The following is a 21,098-nucleotide window of genomic DNA, read 5'->3' as shown; positions in this document are numbered from 1 at the left end:
TCTCTATCCTCGTTACCCCTTAAGCGATACCAATTGGAATACTGTACCTTCATCACAATGCAACCTTTCGAAATCACATAAATATATACAATATTTTCACGATTATTCGTTCACACGAACGTCCTTTTCATGGGGCTCCTGCAGTCTCGAGGCTACGCTCCACGAAGGAGCAGGGAAATGATGGATTCCTAATGGGGTGTAGGGGAGATGAGCGGTAGACTGTACTCCTTTTCGTCCACTGGGGATGGTACAGCAACGCCAAGAGTGAGTTAATACCTCGCGGTATAACCACCACCAGTGTATGTACCGTAAAACATAGGAGAGCTTTCGTGTATTACAACCTCACACAAACACGAACTTAGCACATCAGACAACATATACAGGGGAACCCACACAGGGTCACCTGAGGTAACACGGGCGGTGGGCGGGGTCCTACTTGACGTAGCCTGTCAAACAGAGGTCACCTCACTGTGACCTGTGCGCGCGCGCGCGCGCGCGCGCGCGCGTGTGTGTGTGTGTGTGTGTGTGTGTGTGTGTGTGTGCAGTTATTCAGCCTGAAGATATACAACAGAACTCGCAAATTTTCCTTGTCTGCTCACGCGGCTTTTGGGGCGTATGTTACATATATATATATATATATATATATATATATATATATATATATATATATATATATATATATATATATATTATACTATACTATACTTATTTGGTATTTCCCGCGTCAGCGAGGTAGCGTCAAGAACAGAGGACTGAGCCTTAGAGGGAATATCTTCACTTGGCCCCTTTCTCGTTCTAGAAGCATTTCCCAAAGTTTTTTCTCTCCAAACACCAAGTAATAATCCAGTTAAGTAACAACTTAAACTTCCTGAGACAAAGACATTAAAGAAAAACTCAAAAGAATTTCAGTGTAGATGGGAAGTACATAAAGATAAATATATTAGCAAGTTCAATATATTAGTCAGTTACCGATGCAAAAACATTTTGCCAAGAGCATTCTCTCCCTCATCCGTGTGTTGTCTTGGCTGGACTGGAACCGTCAGGCCAAGAGCCTGGGGGCAAGAAGGTTAGAAGATATCGTAGGCTGGTAAACAACACGGCTCGAGACGTCGTACCTTACACCCGAAAAATATCGTACCTCTAGACCACGAGACTATTCATCCTTACGAACTAACACGAAGCGAGTTCCTCGGAACTAATAATATGACACGAAAATCATTGACTGTTGCAATAAAAGTCCTCACAGTATCATAAAGATCAGATAAGCATTCTTGACTGAGTTTCTGGCAACCAAATTAATGGTCCTGCCGCCCTCGACCATTTGTCAAGCCTGGGTCCAGGGAGTCTGGTCGAAATATTTTGAGGACGTCGGGACTGAATCCAGAAGGAGAGGGTGAGGGAAGGGAGGTGAGGGAAGCCTCCTCATTTACCCTTCGCTCTCTCTTTTTTGTTTGTTCTTTTCAAGAATCGATTCCAAGATATGGCTTCCCACTGATAACAAGGAAGGTGGTGACATGTGCACTTCGATAAGCGTGTGCGAAGACAGTATCATAATGAGGGAGGGAAATGCGCCTTGTGATGTACGAACGTGTGTCGCTCTTACTTTCCCGAGGGAGGCGGTAAAGTTCGCTCACTTAAAAGAGCAACGCACTCCTCGTTGTAACCCCCTTCAACACGACGGTACAGTCCTCGAGGACGACGGTACAGTCCTCGAAGACGACGGTACAGTCCTCGAAGACGACGGTACAGTCCTCGAAGACGACGGTACAGTCCTCGAAGACGACGGTACAATCATTGAGGACGACGGTATAGTCCTCGAGAACGACGGTACAGTCCTCGAGGAGACGACGGTACAATCCTTGAGAACGACGGTACAGTCCTCGAGGACGACGGTACAGTCCTCGAGGAGACGACGGTACAATCCTTGAGAACGACGGTACAGTCCTCGAGGACGACGGTACAGTCATCGAGGACGACGATACAGTCTTCGAGGACGACGGTACAATGCTCAAGGACGACGGTACAGTCCTCGAGGACGACGGTGCAATGCTCGAGGAAGACGGTACAATGCTCGAGGACGACGGTACAATCCTTGAGGACGACGGTACAGTCCTCGAGGACGACGGTACAGTCATCGAGGACGACGGTACAGTCCTCGAGGACGACGGTACAATCCTCGAGGACAACGGTACAATGCTCGAGGACGACGGTACAGTCCTCGAGGACGACGGTACAATCCTCGAGGACCACGGTACAGTCCTCGAGGACGACGGTACAATCCTTGAGGACCACGGTACAGTCCTCGAGAACGACGGTACAGTCCTCGAGGAGACGACAGTACAATCCTTGAGAACGACGGTACAGTCCTCGAGGACGACGGTACAGTCATCGAGGACGACGATACAGTCTTCGAGGACGACGGAACAATCATCGAGGACGAGGGTACAATGTTCGAAGACGACGGTACAATGCTCGAGGACGACGGTACAGTCTTTGAGGACGAGGGTACAATCCTCGAGTACGACGGTACAATGCTCGAGGACGACGGTACAGTCCTTGAGGTCGACGGTACACACACACACACACACACACACATATATATATATATATATATATATATATATATATATATATATATATATATATATATATATATATATGATGCAAAATACTCAGCTTTTTGCAAACACGGCCTCATTCGAATCCCTGCTGGGCGAGGCATATCGTAACTTCAGTACAGACAATTCTGTAGAACTAAAAAATCATTGGGTAATCGAGAGGGGTGACTGATGCCCCAGCGCACGCTGGTGTGGCGCTGCATGCGTTGCCGTCCGTGTGCTGGGGCTCGACAGGACTGCCCCAATACCAGCCCTTTGGGAGAGAGAGAGAGAGAGAGAGAGAGAGAGAGAGAGAGAGAGAGAGAGAGAGAGAGAGAGAGAGAGAGAGAGAGAGAGACAAAAAAAGAGGACTTCTCCTCTTTTCTTTTCTTTTTTCTGAACTAAAGACGAATGATAGTGTGGAGGCAAGAAGACATGGCGGCTAAGTTTTCCGTCTCTCGACCCCTGACGAAACACACCTAAACTGGCTTTCGCTCTCACACTCGCTCACGACTCTTGAATGACTCCCTCACCGCCCCTCACCCGTCGCCTCTGACTGTCTGGACTGCCGGGAGTAAAACACACACCCACCCACACCCACACCCACTCGTTCTTTATGACTGTGGGAATGACCCAACCCTCTGTCGCTCATGCTTCGCATGGCACCCGTCTGCCAATCACTCCGGCGATATCTCTATTTGCTTTTACTTCCTGGAAAGTCTATTCCTGACCTACGTTCAAATATTCAAGATTCTTTGCATCTTCACATTATATAATACGGGATCCTGGTGCTGATGAACTGTCTTGTGGACCTTTAAGGTTCCTAGATTACCTAGTAAAGCTCCCTAGTACCTCTCAATTCCTATAGAGTCCTAAACGCTCATCAACTATCTAGATAAAGTACCCTAGTCCTTACAGACTCTCTAGGGCAAGGTCCAAAAACTTGTAACCCTTCTAGAGAAAGTTCAAAAAGCACTTATAAGTTATTTAGTGAGATCCCCAGCAGTTATCAATGATCTATCGGAGGTCCTTCATACTTGTAAACCATCTAGTGACAGGTCCCTTGTACTTACAAGCTATCTAGAAGATCCCTAGTATCTATAAATGATCTACTGAAAGTCTCTAGTACTTAGAAACCATCCAACGAAGATGATTAATACTTAGAAACCATCTGGTGGTTTCCTCGTACTTACAAACCCTCTAGTGAAGATCTCTAGTACTTATAAACCATCTAGTGAAGTTTCCTCGTACTTATAAACCATCTAGTGAAGATCCCTAGTACTTATAAACCATCTAGTGAAGATCCCTAGTACTTATAAACCATCTAGTGAAGATCCCTAGTACTTATAAACCATCTAGTGAAGATCCCTAGTACTTATAAACCATCTAGTGAAGCTCTTAGTCCTGATAAACCATCTAATGAAATTTTCTAGTACTTACAAACCATTTAAAGAAGATCTCTAGTACTTATAAACCATTTAGTGAGTTTTCTAGTACTTATAAACCATGTAGTGGATACTTAGCACATATAAATCACCTACCGAAGATCCCTAGTACTTATAAACCACCAAGCGAAGATCTCTAGTACTTATAAACCACCTAACGAAGATCCATAGTACTTAAACCACTTAGCAAAGATCCCTAGTAATCATAAACCATCTAGTGAAAATTCCTTGTACTTATAAACCACCTAGCACTTATAAAACATCTAATGAAGTTCCCTAGCACTTATAAAACATCTAATGAAGTTCCCTAGCACTTATAAAACATCTAATGAAGTTCCCTAGCACTTATAAACCCCTTAGCGAGGATCCTTACAACACTTATAAACCTAACCTAACGTAGATCCTTAGTACTTCAAAAATCCACCAAGCGAACATCCCAAGCACTTATAAACCCTCAAGTGAAAATACCTAGCACTTATAAACCAAGCGAACATCCCAAGCACTTATAAACCCTCAAGTGAAAATACCTAGCACTTATAAACCAAGCGAACATCCCAAGCACTTATAAACCTTCAAGTGAAAATACCCATTACTTATAAACCAAGCGAACATCCCAAGCACTTATAAACCCTCAAGTGAAAATACCCAGCACTTATACACCACCTGGAGAAAACCCGTCGCACTTACAAATCCCTGCGGTGCCCAACTCTGCACATGACGACGAAGCAGGACGAGAAGACGAGGCATCAGCATGCACCAGGCACAGCAACGCCATGCAAAAGCACACGTCAGGTTTACAGAAGCACAACATGCACGGCGAGCCTAGCTAGTGCTGCATTCTGAACATGGTGGACCCCTCGCGCGTCCCTAACACACACACACACACACACACAGAGCTCAACTTTTTTTCCTAGCGTAGCCGAGAAAAGCAATGTATATATATATATATATATATATATATATATATATATATATATATATTTTTTTTTTTTTTTTCTTTTTTTGCTTTGACGCTGTCTCCCGCGTTTGCGAGGTAGCGCAAGGAAACAGACGAAAGAAATGGCCCAACCACCCCCCCCATACACATGTATATACATACGTCCACACACGCAATATACATACCTACATAGCTTTCTATGGTTTACCCCAGACGCTTCACATGCCTTGATTCAATCCACTGACAGCACGTCAGCAATAATTTCGGTTGGTAACACCATCAATGATTATATTCATATATCATACTTAATCGCCGTTTCCCGCGTCGGCGAGGTAGCGCAGGTAAAACAAACGAAGATTTGTTGCCTACGTATAATAAAAATTGCCGACGTCCTCGGAGTAGCGACTTGCTTACGACAACAGAGACCGTTGCGACGCCTCGCTGGTTCAATCAATTGCAAGAACAGGGAGAGAGAGAGAGAGAGAGAGAGAGAGAGAGAGAGAGAGAGAGAGAATCCCCCACCACCACCTTCTTGTCATTGCTTTAATCAACTCAATCATCAACTCTCTCTCTCTCTCTCTCTCTCTCTCTCTCTCTCTCTCTCTCTCTCTCTCTCTCTCTATCACGGCAATAAAGAGGGACGAGCGACCACCACCACAACACGGTGAAAGGCACTGATCAAGTGTACAACAGTAGTCCGCCCGCTTGACACAAGCGTACAAATAAAAGAAATAAAAAAAAAAAAAAGTGTTTCCTTCGAATGTTGGCTTGGCGCGGGTGGTAATTTCGCAACGAACCGCCAACGAGCGAGTGAAGTGCTCAGCTAACGGGGTGGTGGTGGGTGGAGAATGGGGGTGAGGAGGGAAGGGAAAACTTTCCTAGCGCGTTTCGTCGGTTGTGTGTGTTCCGTTGTGCGTGTCATGTGACGACTGATGGACGAAGCAACGGCGCTATATAGTGAACGACGCACCTTGGTCGTCTGATTTCTATACGAATAAATGTCTTTCTTTTTTTTTTTTAGTTTTTTTTTACTACCATTATTGTGCCCTGAGGCACGAGGTGACAATGATATGCGAACTGTTGATCAGAAAAGCACAATTGATCTCTCTCTCTCTCTCCCCTAATTCGAAAGGGGCCCAAGTAAAACTTTCTCTACGAACGTACATTTTTTTTTTCAAACTTTTCTATGCTGTAATAAAAGCTTTCCAAATGTGTACACCATAACGAAAGCAACCGAGGGTCATACACTCAAAAAAGAATGAACGAATAATAGTAATAATATAGAAACAAAAAAATAAAAGTAATGATATAGAAACAAAAAAATAAAAGTAATAATATAGAAACAAAAAAATAAAAGTAACAATATAGAAACAAAAAATAAAAGTAATAACATAAACAAGAAAATAAAAGTAATAATATAGAAACAAAAAAATAAAAGTAATAATATAAACAAAAAAAAATAAAAGTAACAATATAGAAACAAAAAAATAAAAGTAATAATATAGAAACAAAAAAATAAAAGTAACAATACAGAAACAAAAAAATAAAAGTAATAATATAGAAACAAGAAAATAAAAGTAATAATATAGAAACAAAAAAATAAAAGTAATAATACAGAAACAAAACAAAAAAAAGTTACAACATAGTTCCTTAATGTGGGAATACAATACCACACTTCAGGTCATTGAGAAAATATCCGGGCACAAGTAACCTAAAATAGAGAGAGAATAAAACACAGAAATCAAACAAAACAACAAGAACCAAAAAACTAACCATCCTTCCATCAGCATCGCAAGTGCTCCCGTAAACCTCTTATGTAAACTAAGCGTGGCTCTCCCGAGGTACACCAGCACTGACTCCGTAATGACAAGGTTTGAATTCCTCCTCTCCCTCCTCCTCTTCCTCTTCCTCCGTAAGGGACGAGCACCTGGCTTGAACTACGACGCTCGGCTCCCTCAACTTCGGGAGCGGTCGGTGGTTGACCCCGAACGACCTTTAATTGGCAAAGTTGGTCGTTCGCTTGACTGGACTAGCCATCATTTCACGGTCTTGTAGGGGTTGAAGGATAGAATGGCTATTTACAGTGTTATTAAGCCAGAGTTCGAACCCTGTGTCGAAAGGTCTAAAACTACTTCTGATGTCACTCATATATCATGCATACCACACACACACACACACCAACGAGCAATCATTCACTCAAGATATACACACACACACACACCGAATCTGTGCCAGTAATGGCATACCAGATAACGAGCTGTCATTGACAAGGACCCATGCCAGGCTTTGCGTAAATTTACGTCTCGACGCAACACGTCTGGATTCAAAGATACGTTATCTCACATTCCTCTTAGTTTTACAAACCGTAGGAAGATCACCTGAAAACATTTACACGTATATACACAAGAGGAAACGAAAGATATACATAAAGTATATAAACCGAAAATAGGGTCAATTCTATTAACCTGAAGTGAATAAAATATAACCTAAAGTGAATAATGTTTTCGACGACAAAGGATTTAACAAAGATGTTCTGTATGCACACTGCACTTACCATTCGTACCAAAAGAATCTTAAACAACTTTCTAATGGTTACGAGTAAGGATCTTCGTGGATCATCCATCTACAGTCCCCAGAGACCATGTCATTCCTTTTTCATATTCTCTTAATGAAAAGGCATATTTCAGCACTACAGGTGGCCACTTCAAAATCGAAGTCTGAATCACATAAAAGGAGTTTCCAAAAAAAAGAAGTACTCCAAGTGGGTATTAAGTGAAAACTGACGGTAGGAACGAAGGAAAATATGCGATGGAGAATTCCACAGTCCAGCCATGGAATGAAAGACACAGAAACCGAATCAGCGAACCTTTGAGCTACTTAAAGTTCACACAGTTATGTGAGGGAGGGGGGGGGGGGGGGGAGCACCCCAAAGCAGCCAACACACAGGAGCTAAATACATGCATCATCTGAATATATAAAATATTCAAGAACTCAATTCAGCTAATTCTCTCTCTCTCTCTCTCTCTCTCTCTCTCTCTCTCTCTCTCTCTCTCTATATATATATATATATATATATATATATCTGTTAATATATATATATATATATATATATATATATATATATATATATATATATATATATATATATATATATATATATATATATATCCTTATAAACCCTTCCCGACGAAGCCTATCTCGTGTTATCTCCTAACGGTCGCCACGCCCTCAGAGCCGGTCTTGGCTAACCTGGCAGACGAATGACCAAGGCAGGTGACCCTGGCATTGACACCCTTCCTGCCCTTTTTATTAAGATAATATCATCACATAAACTTGAAAGACGACACTGTTCAGGGCGCGAGAGCCATGCAAGTTTGAGGTTTTAACAATCCCTTGTATGTTATCTTAAACCTCTTACTTGAAGGTGGTTTCGATCTACGATAGACAGATTGCCCTTATCGATTAGTATAACAAAAGGATATGCGGTTGTCGTAATTACACGAGCCAATTAAATATTTAAGAAGAATATTGAGTAGACTACCTGCCGGAGGTGGAACCAGGCTCCGCCCACCCGCGTGACGTAACTGCGCACGCAGCCTCCCCCGTAGCCTAGGAGGGTAAAGGCAAGGTTGTATGGATCACACGAGGGTAAAAAATCAATTTGTAGTTGCCTCCTGCCCATCGCCTTACATGATGGTCGTGTTATCCGCTTCCTCATGGTGTGTCTTTTCGCTGCCTCCACCTTATGGCTGATATGTTCTCGATGTTCTTGAGCTGTTTGGCAATTTCTAACTTAACACACGAGGAGAAAAACATCAAAGTTGTTATCACTTTTGGCTCTGTCTTGGCATGCAAAACTGATTTTACGTGAGCGCCATCGTCAAACCTGACGTTCAGACGGATTCAAAATGCAGAAGCAAAGCTTGGATACATCACTGTGGACTTTGAGGCTCGATCAAATACCCAGAGCTTAAGCGGAGATGTAAGCTGCACAACAATTCAAATGATCAGTCAGGCTGTTTGAAGCTGCGTGCGTGCCGTTAAGTCTCAACGGATCCTCCACAGATGTGAACATCTATGCTGACAGTATGCCTAGTTCTCGACAGATTTAAAAGTACCGTCTCTTCACAAGCACACATTAGGCGTGTTCCCCGACACGGCCACTCGTGTTCGACTCAATTGGACTGTCAGTGAGGGCCATGTCCCCACGACAATTCATTGCCGCCGTCTCCATCGTGAATATATTGTGCTCAAGTCTCGGTCATTCGACTTGAAAAAGGGACTGTCAGAATGGAGTACAGACACGAGTTTACCAAGATGATAAACGGACTTGAGAAACGTATCCGTTGACAGCCAAATATAAGACAGGAAAGGTAAATAGGTGATTTACACAATAAACATTCAAGATTATCAAAACGTTCTATCATACAGATCTAATTGCAGCTAGTTAAGGCTGGATTCGTCTGATTTCGTTCGTATGGATCAAAAGAAACTCGTGGGGAAAACGTTTCATCCACAAATGAAACGAAAGTATATTTTGATCTTCATCAGGATCGACATAATAGGGAATTATTTAACCATTATACATAAGAGGTCGAAAGCCGTACCATAGATTTGGCTGAGAACAGACGATACATAATCAACTTCAAGTCCAAGTCAGACATTACTTGCGCATCCTTGGTTACCGTAATCCGAAACTTGACAAGTTTCTTTGAAACATCTGTAACGCCTTTCTACTCTCACCCACACTAATCTGACATCTTCCACCTGCCTTGGGCTACTGTGTGTGTGTGTGTGTGTGTGTGTGTGTATGTGTGTGTCTGTGTGCGCGCGCGCGCTCATAAGAGGGAAGGCGTGGCACATCATAAAACTAGGTTAAGAGACGGGGCAACACCAGTGTACAAAAACACTTCTTCCCGCACCACACAAATAATCTTCATCATCATCACCACAGACCCAGTGGTCTCGTTGCTGTTTTTCTCTTGTATTCCCTCCGACACGGAGAACCGAGATAGGCTTAAAATAGGCCTGGGGCTATGTATGTATGTAGTCGCCAGACATTCACACCCCTGAGGGGAAACAAGAGCCGAGGGACCAGCTGTCGGTTGGCTAAGTCCGTCACAGCTGTGTCGCTCTACCCCAAGCCCAAACTGTTGTACATTCGTGTATGGACGGAAGGATGAAACGACTGGTTGGGTTGTGCGCAGTCTGCCCGCGCAGGAAATCGAACTCAAGCCAGTAGTATATATATATATATATATATATATATATATATATATATATATATATATATATATAAGCCCAGGACCACCATTACAAGGAGTCCTAGTGTTAACCAAGGCGTCTTTTCCAAAAGCCTTGCAGCGCAAGGCTGCGCTACTTCCAGTCGCTGGGAAACTGGACCTCCATTGGAATGAGAAGTCCTTTGATGAGACTCTACTCCAAAACGATACAACTCATCAAAGGTAACTTTTTTCACTTGTGTTGTGTGTATATGTTCAAAATAACAGGACAACACGCATATCAACTCCTATTCAAAGAAACACAACACACCCCTAACTTTTCTCTTCCCAGTTCATCCACCGAGCGAGCGAGTTCCCACTTAACACCAGCAGAACGGGCGCGTAATATTAACCCTACTACATGTTTCAATGTCCTCAAGACTACAAAAAAAAAAAAATCATAAAAGCGGGGGGGGAAACGTACAAATTTCCCCGAGTTACGGCCCCATCTGCGTCATTGCCAACGATCACCACAACATAATGCCACATTAGCTGCACCAGCTTCACGTTTACGACTGATCATATATATATATATATATATATATATATATATATATATATATATATATATATATATATATATATATATATTTATTCATTTATCAATTTCAATGTAATCATCTACAGCAGCGAGGTGCAGTTTGCCTTCGTCTGTCGTGTTACAATGGCCAGATGCACAATCCAAAATGTCCCGAGGATCCGAACGCAAAGGAGAAATAACTGAACTTCACTGAAGACAAAACCCAATCGCTGGCTTCAACTGCCAACCAACCTGTGCATAAACTCGACTTAGGTGAGGCCCTTATGCACGTACCAGTATCATACACAATCTTGCTTTTATCAGCGTTTGGCTGAAGATGCATTAGTAAAATGCCTTCTGGCGAAAATGGTCGCTGAATGTAAGGTCTGGGCGGCCTTGAGTCACGCTCTCATACATCGCATAAAATGTAGCGAGTCTCAGGTTCCGCAGATGTTTTCACATTACAGGACTAGCGGGTTTTACAATCCCTGTATTTGTTTACGTCACAAGAGACACTTAAAGCGCAGATATTTAAGCTTTAAAGAGGGTGGAAGAGACAAGTCTACAAACTAAAACCCCGGGGAGCTCAAAAATGAATTCGTTTCTCTTTTTCTCATTCCTTCCATCCCTCCTGTTATCCAAGCTGGTCTTCACGTCGGCTATGAGATAATAAGAAAAAGAAAATATCCACAGTGTCTCCCAGCCTAGCTTGGCCTGTGATGGCTGCATAGGCCTACCAAGCTGAAAGCTGCTAATAGCCTTGTTGAGCAGAGGAACAAGGACACTTAGTATGGCCCTAGACCGAGCTGTGTGGGGTGGATGACCTCCAAATTCATGGTAAGGTTTTGAGGTTAGGTTAGGTTAGGTTAGGTTAGGTTAGGTCTTAGCCCCACCGGCTGCGGGTAGAAGACCTCCCAAACCATCGTAAGGTTAACGTAAGGTAAGGTCCCAGACCCAGCTGTGGGGGAGGGGTTAGACCTCCGAAACCATCATAAGGTATACGTAAGGTATTATAACGAAATGAATATAACGAAAATTACAAATAAAATATAAAATCTGAAAGAATACAATGTAAAGTAATATGAAAAGCACCGTACGACAAAACATATCATTTATCTAAAGTTAATAGTGGGAATATGATAACAATTAATTACTGAAATACCTCCATTAATTTACAGGGTTTTAATTAGTAATTTTTGCACTTGGTGACATAGTTGGAGGGGAGACTGGCTTAATGCGCATCTGGAAGTCAAAAGGTATTCAATCCAATATATATATATATATATATATATATATATATATATATATATATATATATATATATATATATATATATCAGTAGACAGATGTATAAACACCACAAGTCCCTTTGACCTCCTTGTGGCCAAGGTATTCGGACGTCCTCCCTACTCAGGGTTCGAATCCAGCCCCTCGTGCATATGTATATACAAAGAACAGTAAAGGTCACAAAGATTGGATTTCCCCTGTTTGACGTCACTGTAAATACTGATGGTGTTGCCTTTAAAGATTTCTATGCCGTTCCTTTAGGATTTCTTTTAAAGGGTTTATCCCACAAGCTTCCTCTATGGGTCTTTCCTTTAGATTTCTTCAAATTCTTCACCTTGAATTTTAAGAACGACTCAAGTACATAATTAGCTTTGAGTTACGTACGAATTCTGGGCAAGAAATTAGGGGAAATAACTGTGGTATGTGCTCAGTGCGTAAGTCACATGAAAAGTTAATGAACTTCGCAAAACTACGTAAACTACGCACAGACACAGTGTATACGCTGTAGGGAACCTCAGAACCTTTTCGCTGATCCACAAAACGACAGTTTGAGCAACTGGCTTTACTCGAACCCCGATCGTAAACTGGGGGTTGGGGGAGGGAAGTGGCTTAAGGGATAAATAAATAGGGAAGACTAAACCCCCAACTGTAAATAAGGGGAGTAGAATCAAACAGAATACAAAACACGGTGTAAATAGGGTACAATGACCCTCAAGAGCAATTAGGTGCGGACGAAGACGCGGGAATAAATAGGAGGAAAGTTACCAAATTGGTGGCAGATGGAGAGGACACCGACCCGGATCCAAACCCATTGAGGGAAGTGAGGGAAGGCAGAGAAAGGGGTGGTCTTGAGTAGGGGGCAGGGGGAAATGGGGTGTGATGATGGAGGTAGTGAGGGAAGAAATTAATGCCAGGATGGAGCAAGTCATGGGGGTGGTGGTGGCGTGGTGGTGGTGGTGATGGAGGGAAGTGAGGGAGTGGTGATGGAGGATGTAATTGAGGTGGTGACCAATAATGGAGGGAGTGGTGGAGGGAGGGGAGAAACGTCAGCGTAGATGGACACTGATGGAGCGGCGATGGAGAAAGTGAGGGAGCAGAAGCAGGGAGAGAGAGGGAGGAATGTGATAATATAGAGAGCGTTTGATGGCGTGTGGAGGGTGATCATACACGGTAATGGACATACAACTCATGAGGGCCAGGGGGGGAAAATATGAGGTGATAGGAGGAGAAAGTGAGAGGTATAATGGGTCGACATGAGGCTGGGGGTCTAAACTCACTGCACTGAATGAGGAAGGAGGCAAGAACCTCTCCATTACCTCACACATACACCTCACTTCTAAACCTCATGCAACGTCACACCCGTTATGGGGAGCCAGATATGAGGGGGTCAAATGGACAAGAAAGGACGAGAATGAGGTACAGAAGAAAAATGAGGGAAAACAAATGAGACCTAGAGAGGAGACAGGACACAAATAAGAGGAAAGATAGACAGGAATAAAGATGGCGTAACAAATGAGAAAATAATGAATAAGGTTAACAAAGATAATGAAGAAAAAAAATAAGAGAAGCAAAGATATCATAACCAACGCATAATGGAAAGAGATATTACATGAGAAGGAGGGAGATAAGAAAGGGAAGACAGCGACTATAAAGAGCAGCGAAACTGAATGAAAAAAAAAGAGGCAGGGCCAGCGCGTAGCAATCAACGCAATCTTTCTCTCTTTCACCCGGCTTATTTCATCGATCCTAAACTTATCTGGAACTGTTATATATATATATATATATATATATATATATATATATATATATATATATATATATATATATATATGGCTTTTACATCCACAACATTATCATTGTTAATGCCCTCCCTTAGCTACCACGCACAGATTATATCTTCCTCTTCTTTCTTAGCTATGAAGCCTGATATATTTCAGTGTCCCATGATTATTCATATGTGTCCCATGCCCTCGATCTTGCTTGTGGAAAGACAGACAAAAACAGACGGACGGACAAAGCCAGCAAACAATTCTACTGGATAACGATTTTCCAGCGCATCAAAGCCTAGCTAGCAATCAAACACTCGGACGCTTTACCCGCCCAGTCGAACCTTATACAACCGATATATACAAGTGTACTGCATCCAGACTGGATGAAGGATTCTATCAGTTACATTAGACTGGTAAGCATTTTGCAACATAAAGTCCAAGCATACTGTAATACTTCAGTTATTGGAAATGTAATCATGAATGCAACACAGACGTAAGAGTGTTGAATGGGTATGTTCTGGGCTAACCCAGCTCCAACTCCCCCAGTGAAATCAGGACTTCAACATGGAGACACCAAAATCAACACGGGGAAATAATTGTTTGGGTCAGGGTCACCGATACACTGACACCGCCATGATAATAAGAGTAAATATAATCGTCATTCATACCAGTCATGCAGGAATAATGTAATATGTCATTCAAGCAATATCTTATGACACGTCTATGCCTGTCGAAATCATTCCAGACGACGATCGTGTGTGTATATATATATATATATATATATATATATATATATATATATATATATATATATATATATATATATATATATATATATATAACACCAAACTAATTTTTTTTTTTCACGAATTTGACCCCCAGACACCAGGTCGACAAGAGCTTTCGAAGAGGATGGGAAACTGCTTTAATGTCCCCAGGGTAGGGAGGCTAACGTAAGAGCCTTGGCCGCCAGGGAGATAAAGTTCAAGACCGGAAACTTCAATTTGTTATTTCCCCCTCTTGGCAACCCATGCGGGTCACGTGACCTAATAACCAAGCAGATTTTCCACATTTTTGTTGTTGTTGTTGTTGTTGTTGTTGTTGTTTCTGGACCCTGGCTCCGCTCCTGCGGGAAGTCCAATCTCCCTGCTTCTCTCTCCTCCCTCCCGTCCTTATTATTCACACTGCCTCTCCCTCCCTCCCTCCCGTGTCTGGACATAGGCCCTTCCTTCCTCTCCTGTCTGACCATAATCCCTCCATCCCTTGTCTGACTACACTACCCTCCCCTCCTTTGTCTGGTTCCAATTCCCTCGCTCCCTCCCCCTGTCCGGCCACACTGCCCTCCCTCGTCCGCCTGCACTCCCTCCCTCCCTCCCTCCCTTGTCTGGTTCGACTTCCCTCGCTCCCTCCCCATGTCTGGCTACGCTACCCTCCCTCCTCTGCCTGAGCAAACTTATTGGACTCCCTCTTCCTTCCTGTCTGGCTACACCCATACCCTGCCTCCCGTGTCCAACCACACACCACCACCACCCCACCCTACCTACCTCCCTCCCTCCCCTGCCAGTCTCCACACTCACCCCCCCCCCCATCTTCTCTGCCAGCCCCTCCCTCACGCCCTCTGTCTCCCCTGCTGGTTCAGACTTCCTGCTCCGAAAGCATACAGTCACACACACACACTTCCCACCCCTGTCTGCACGCACTCCCTCCTCCCCCAGCCATTATCCTACCGGTAGACTCACCCTCCCTTCATTGCCACTAAACACTCCTTTCTTTTCCTTATCATACACACACACACACACACACACACACACACACACACACCCTCCCTCCAATGTTACAACACACTTCCTCTCTTCCTTGCCAGAAGACACTTCCCCAACCCTGGCACAACACACTCCTACCGTCCCCTGCCACAACACACTCCTACCCTCCCCTGCCACGCCACTCTCTTACCCTCCCCTCTTCACGCCACCCACTAAACACCCCCTTCCTCCCTCACGAGTCCTTGTGCAGTGAGTGTGTCCCCTGTCAGCCGACCTTACCTACAAAACTGGCTTATATATCCAGCCAAACCCACCATACAGAACCTGACCCTCAGCTTCCCTGTCATGCCTCCCTGCTCTCTACCTACCCCACCCCACACATCCCCCTCGATCGTCCACGCCTCCTGCCCACTTCCCACAACCCTCCCCACTAAGCCCCCAGCAGTGCGCCCATTTTTCCCTCCCTTTTTGAGGGATGAGGAGGAATTCTACGTCAGTTTTCAGCTGCCGCTCCCGCCCCTTTGCTATGGCAAGAACTGAGCTTATGCATCTGGTAGTCTCTAGGATGGACATTCAATATATATATATATATATATATATATATATATATATATATATATATATATATATATATATATATATATATGATGTGATTATTACACGAAAGTGCACTTGGGAACTTATCGTGTTTCATTTTCTCCGTGGACTCACAGGAATATATATATATATATATATATATATATATATATATATATATATATATATAAAGCTCAGCCAGAATATCAAAGCGTTGAACGCTGGATGAAGCAGGTTCTGGCTGCGCCTCCATACGGGACGCAACGATTTATTTTAATGTGACCTTCCTCTTTCAGAGTGGTGTCGAAGGGAGGCACTGTCAACTATCGTCTGGTTACGGTCACTCCTCCTGCGAGAGGGCTCACTGCTGCTCGCTCGGATCTTGGCTCTTTGTTTTTCCCTTTTTACTACAGCGTTCCCGTCACTCACCCTTACGTTTCGAACTCTAGTTCGAACAGGGCTCTTCAGCTAACGTGCTGCGCTTTGCTTTGATTTTTTTTTCCAGTTGTTTGTAAGAGAAACGTGCTGTGCTTTGCTTTTGTTTATTTTCTCCAGTTCTCCGTAGGAGGAAAGGAGAGGTTGAACGGTCATAGATACAAACGAAAATGAGAAAATAGCTATAGAGAGTCGAGATTGTGTGGTGGCTGTGTGGTTTGTGTGGAGAGTCATTCTGGGGCGGGTGTCCGAACGAACGAACCCCTTTGGTTTGTTATTGCGGACACTACAAGAAGATGTATGAGTAGTGACAGACTGGTGCAAGAAAAAATCTTTTTATATTTTCCTTGTTATAAATTCCACTTATCATCCAACGGAACATCTGCTGAATTAGCTGACGCTCGGGGATCGGAGCTTTCACTTCACAGAAATGGCAAAGCACAATCATATAAAGCGACACAAAAATGTCAACAATTTTTTTTTTCATTGTTGACAAAACATCATTTGATTCATTCCATTGTTGTATCTTTTTTTTTCTTCTTCTGCAGTATGAGGTTTCATAACAATTTTTTATGACAATCGCTTTTAAATGATTAATTTCAGGCTTTATCATTCCGAAAACATATTTTGCAAACTTATTGTTACTATGAGACACGACTCCATCAAATGGAGGTAGAGCCAATTCTGAATAATGATAACAACAACAATAATAATAATAATAATAATAATAATAATAATAATAATAATAACAATAATAATAATGATGATGATAATAATAATAACAATAATAATAATAATAATAATAATAATAATAATGATAATAACGACAATAACTGGACCTTTATAATGTCATTTTGAGCACTAACAAACGCAAAGTGACGTCATATGTCAACACTGGGGGATGGACCAGCACACACACACAACTCATACACAATCGACCCACATAATTACAGGCTATCGAACAACCCCCCCACACCCCCTGCCGTATAATACCGATCTCTTCTTCCATTTTCATTGTAATGATCATGAGTCTATATCTAGCGCCACATCTATTCTTTCCAAAACAGTCTCTCTCTCTCTCTTCGAATAGGGTCTCGTCACGTGACCGCTGTGGCGGCCTGTCCACCCCCACCCCACCCCAACCCCTCTATGCAGCCTAGTCTCCTCCGTCAAGATCATCTATAGCCCCTAACCGATGAAGAAACTAGTATGGCTCCTTACATTTCTCTCATCATAATACAACAGATTTGTACACAGTTCCATCGAGTCTCCACCAGCCACCGGAAAGTAAAAAAGTATCCAGTGTTTAGATACAAAGTGAATTCAACCTTTGGGTTTAAGAACGCTAACTTACCATCACCCAGTTCCTCATACCTGGCCCCCTAACAAGCTCATCTGATCGTCTGGGGGACACGCATCTGAACAACAACAACAACAAGAACAACAACAACAATAACAAAAAAGAGGCGTGTGGTTGCGGCACAACGTGGCCGGCCAATATGTCCCTCCGAAGCCCAGGTCCACTTGCAATGTTGCAGCGCCGGACAGCCTCGTGCAAACCCCACATCACTGTTCTTCATTCAACATGTCCACAATCATTTCCTCCAGATTTACAGCATCCACGCCTCCCTCCCTCCCTCACCTGCCTCACCCCGCGCACCTGAGGTTAATTCTCCGGTTTTTCTGCTGTCCACACAAGATACAGGACATTAATGAGTACATTGTGTAAGAAGAGCCCAGAGGAAGCCAACTTCCTCGCTTGTGTCAGAACGCCTCGCTCTGCAGTCGAACGGAAATTCCAGCCACATATCCACGACGGTAAACTACATATTATGGGGTGATAATAAAAGAGCATCACAGGTTTCAGGTCCTACGAGATGAATTACGAACAATAACTGGGGGGAGGGATGGGATGAAGGTAGTGAACTTACACACGAATGTTTTATAATAAACAGCTAGACAGTGACACTTGGCAACTGAGCGGCTGGTCTGGCACCCCACCCAAAATAGTGGCACCGGGGGCTCGTCCGAACGTTTCTAGATGGCTCCAGACTCCCCCACGTGTTCGGGATGAGACCGAATCCCATTCAGGCATTTTCCAACTCCGGAAGTAGCAACATGGACGCAGAATCAACCAAGACATCGAATGCTCTGCCATCTGATAAAGGAAAGTCGACAGCAGTTAAAAGGTTATGAGGATAACCTTTTATCTTCCCGTGACCCGAGTGTTCGAACACAAGCAGCCGAGTACAGCGGTGCACCACGATGCCATGATATGTTCGGGATATTCCTGCGATGGCAGCCTTCAGGAAACACTAGCACCCTCGTAACACTTCCAGATCACAGCGAAAACCTTCGAACGATCTTCCCCATTCGTAACTGGACCCAGCACAGGCCACCTCTCTCGTAAAATCGACCATCCTCATGGGAGAAATTCTCCCTCCGTCGGTGACACGGTCACTTCCCTCAGCACAGAATGACCAATAAATAACAACCAGCGCCTGGCATTAAGGCAACTCCTGAAAGAATAATGCCTATGCACTCTCTTTACTCCTGCCCTGATCACAACACCAAAATCGGGTCCAAAGACGACAGGGCAACGGATCACTTTAAATGGTGGCTAACGCCAGGGAAGAAACGCCTCTTACAAGCTCAACACTAACCTTTGGGTTCGTAGACAAATCAGAAGAGGAGGAGGAGGAGGAGGGCTTGGTGTCTTCCTACTGGCGGCGACGCTGGAGGGGATCCTGCAGGCGGAATCGAGAGTCTAGAAGGCAGTAGTGTTTCCTGCTTGCACTTCCACTGTGTTATAGGGCACGGCGTGAGTTGCTGCCCAGCTGGTCAAGTACTACGCGCTTTGCCGAGCTGCGGGACCGTTCTCGAGCAGGTAAAAATAACTCCGAGAGGAGCGGGGAGGAAACAGAGAGCAGGTGGGAGAGAATAAGAGAAAGGGAGAGATGGGAACGAAGAGATAAGTGAGGGAAAATACGATAATACTCCACCGACGATGGAGGAAAAAAAAAAAAAAAGGATGCGTGTTATGTGTGAGGTATTTTACTGACCAAAGCACAAAATCCGATCTATCAAAATGATTTTCCTACACACGGAGAAAGAAGTGAGGATTTTCTGATATACGAGCCAGGCGGGGTTTAGGGGCGACCCTTGACAATCGGGAAATATTCGTGGTGGAGGGTAATGGTGGAGTGCTGGAGGTGGTGGTGGTGGTGATGGAGAGGGACGACACACAACCACCCCACCGGACGCCACAGACAACACTGACACGGGAGCTGACTGGGAGTTGGGACCCGAGACCCCAGCTGGTGTTGTCGGGCGCCTCCTCCTCCTCCACCCTCGTCAGGCCCCGCCCACCTACACCCTCACTACTGTCTTGAAACACACATACACACACACCACTTTCGCTGAGAAGCAACTGTGAATAACGGCTCATCATGTTAGATGTAGTTAGCAACATATCTATCAGTTTCTAGTGAGAATCATCAGAGAATGATGTCTCATCTCAACTTACATGACTACTGTGTGCACTATTTGTGATTACCATTTGCATGTTACGGGGAAAGAGTTATACACTCGTGTTACCTCGTCTCTCAACTTACATATATATATATATATATATATATATATATATATATATATATATATATATATATATATATATATATATATACTGTCTTTACTGCTTAGTATGTATGCATACACACACACACACATCTAGCTTATGCTAAGGTATATGTGTGTATGAAAGCTTGACTGTTGGTTTGTGAAAATAGAACATACATCTCTTCTATGACCCATGTATCTTTATACAATAATCATACATACATTATACATCTATTCAGCTGGATACAGAAATCTATAGAGGAATTATTCAATATATTTCCCTTAAAGTGTAGCTCAGTACTAAACTATTAATAGGAAAGCCTTATCCCAACCTAACTGGAAATTTATGAATAGCACCTTTCCACATTTCTTCGTACCTGCGCGGTCTCCACCCGTCTAGCCACTTTACACAGAATTTCGCTTAATCTGTTATACAAAGAAAAATACTGCATGGGATGAAAGGTGCATAAAAGCGACCATAAAGTGGAGCAGCAGGGTACAACGCGGTGCAAAGTGGGTCTTAAGGATTTATGATGGAAGTTGTCACATGAAAACATTTTCAGGCGTCCTTGCCTTGATGTATGGCGGAACACAGCGCAACGTAGCATTTCGTTCTAGGCTAGGCTTGTGAGCGAACATTCGGTGCACAACGTAGCATTTCGTTCTCGGCTAGGCTGGTAAGCGAGCCTTCGGTGCACAACGTACCGTATGACGTAATGTATACGAGAATATCAACATTACCAATATGTAATCCCTGATGCAATGATGATGAATCAAGGGGGTGATTTTTTTTTTTTTTAAATCCGCTAAGGATTAGGTTTGACGAACCCAAGTTATGAGACACTTTGCTAACGAAGACCTAAAGAAGA

At 43.5% G+C, this 21,098-nt stretch overlaps 1 protein-coding gene across 10 annotated transcripts in view; it reads right to left on the bottom strand.

Annotated features, from left to right (window-relative positions):
- The window catches only part of Smyd4-3 (SET and MYND domain containing, class 4, member 3), a 250,354-nt gene extending 230,454 nt beyond the window's left edge, over window positions 1-19,900 (bottom strand). For 7 of the 10 annotated variants that reach the window (XM_071664600.1, XM_071664601.1, XM_071664603.1 and 4 more), the window contains exon 1: window positions 19,275-19,900. Coding sequence is in view for 3 of the 10 variants with exons in the window: in XM_071664602.1 (XP_071520703.1) it covers window positions 6,753-6,769 (17 nt within the window). In the remaining 7 variants the exon portion in view is untranslated. Of the gene's footprint in view, window positions 1-6,752; window positions 6,857-19,274 lie in introns of those variants that run through there. The other 3 variants (XM_071664599.1, XM_071664598.1, XM_071664602.1) reach the window with 2 other exon arrangements.
- Window positions 19,901-21,098: the final 1,198 nt, after the last annotated feature.

Source organism: Panulirus ornatus, chromosome 9, assembly GCF_036320965.1.
Source record: "Panulirus ornatus isolate Po-2019 chromosome 9, ASM3632096v1, whole genome shotgun sequence".
NCBI classification, from domain to species: Eukaryota; Metazoa; Arthropoda; class Malacostraca; order Decapoda; family Palinuridae; genus Panulirus; species Panulirus ornatus.
Note: the sequence above shows the minus strand (reverse complement) of the source record. Positions and strands in the feature narration are given on the sequence as shown.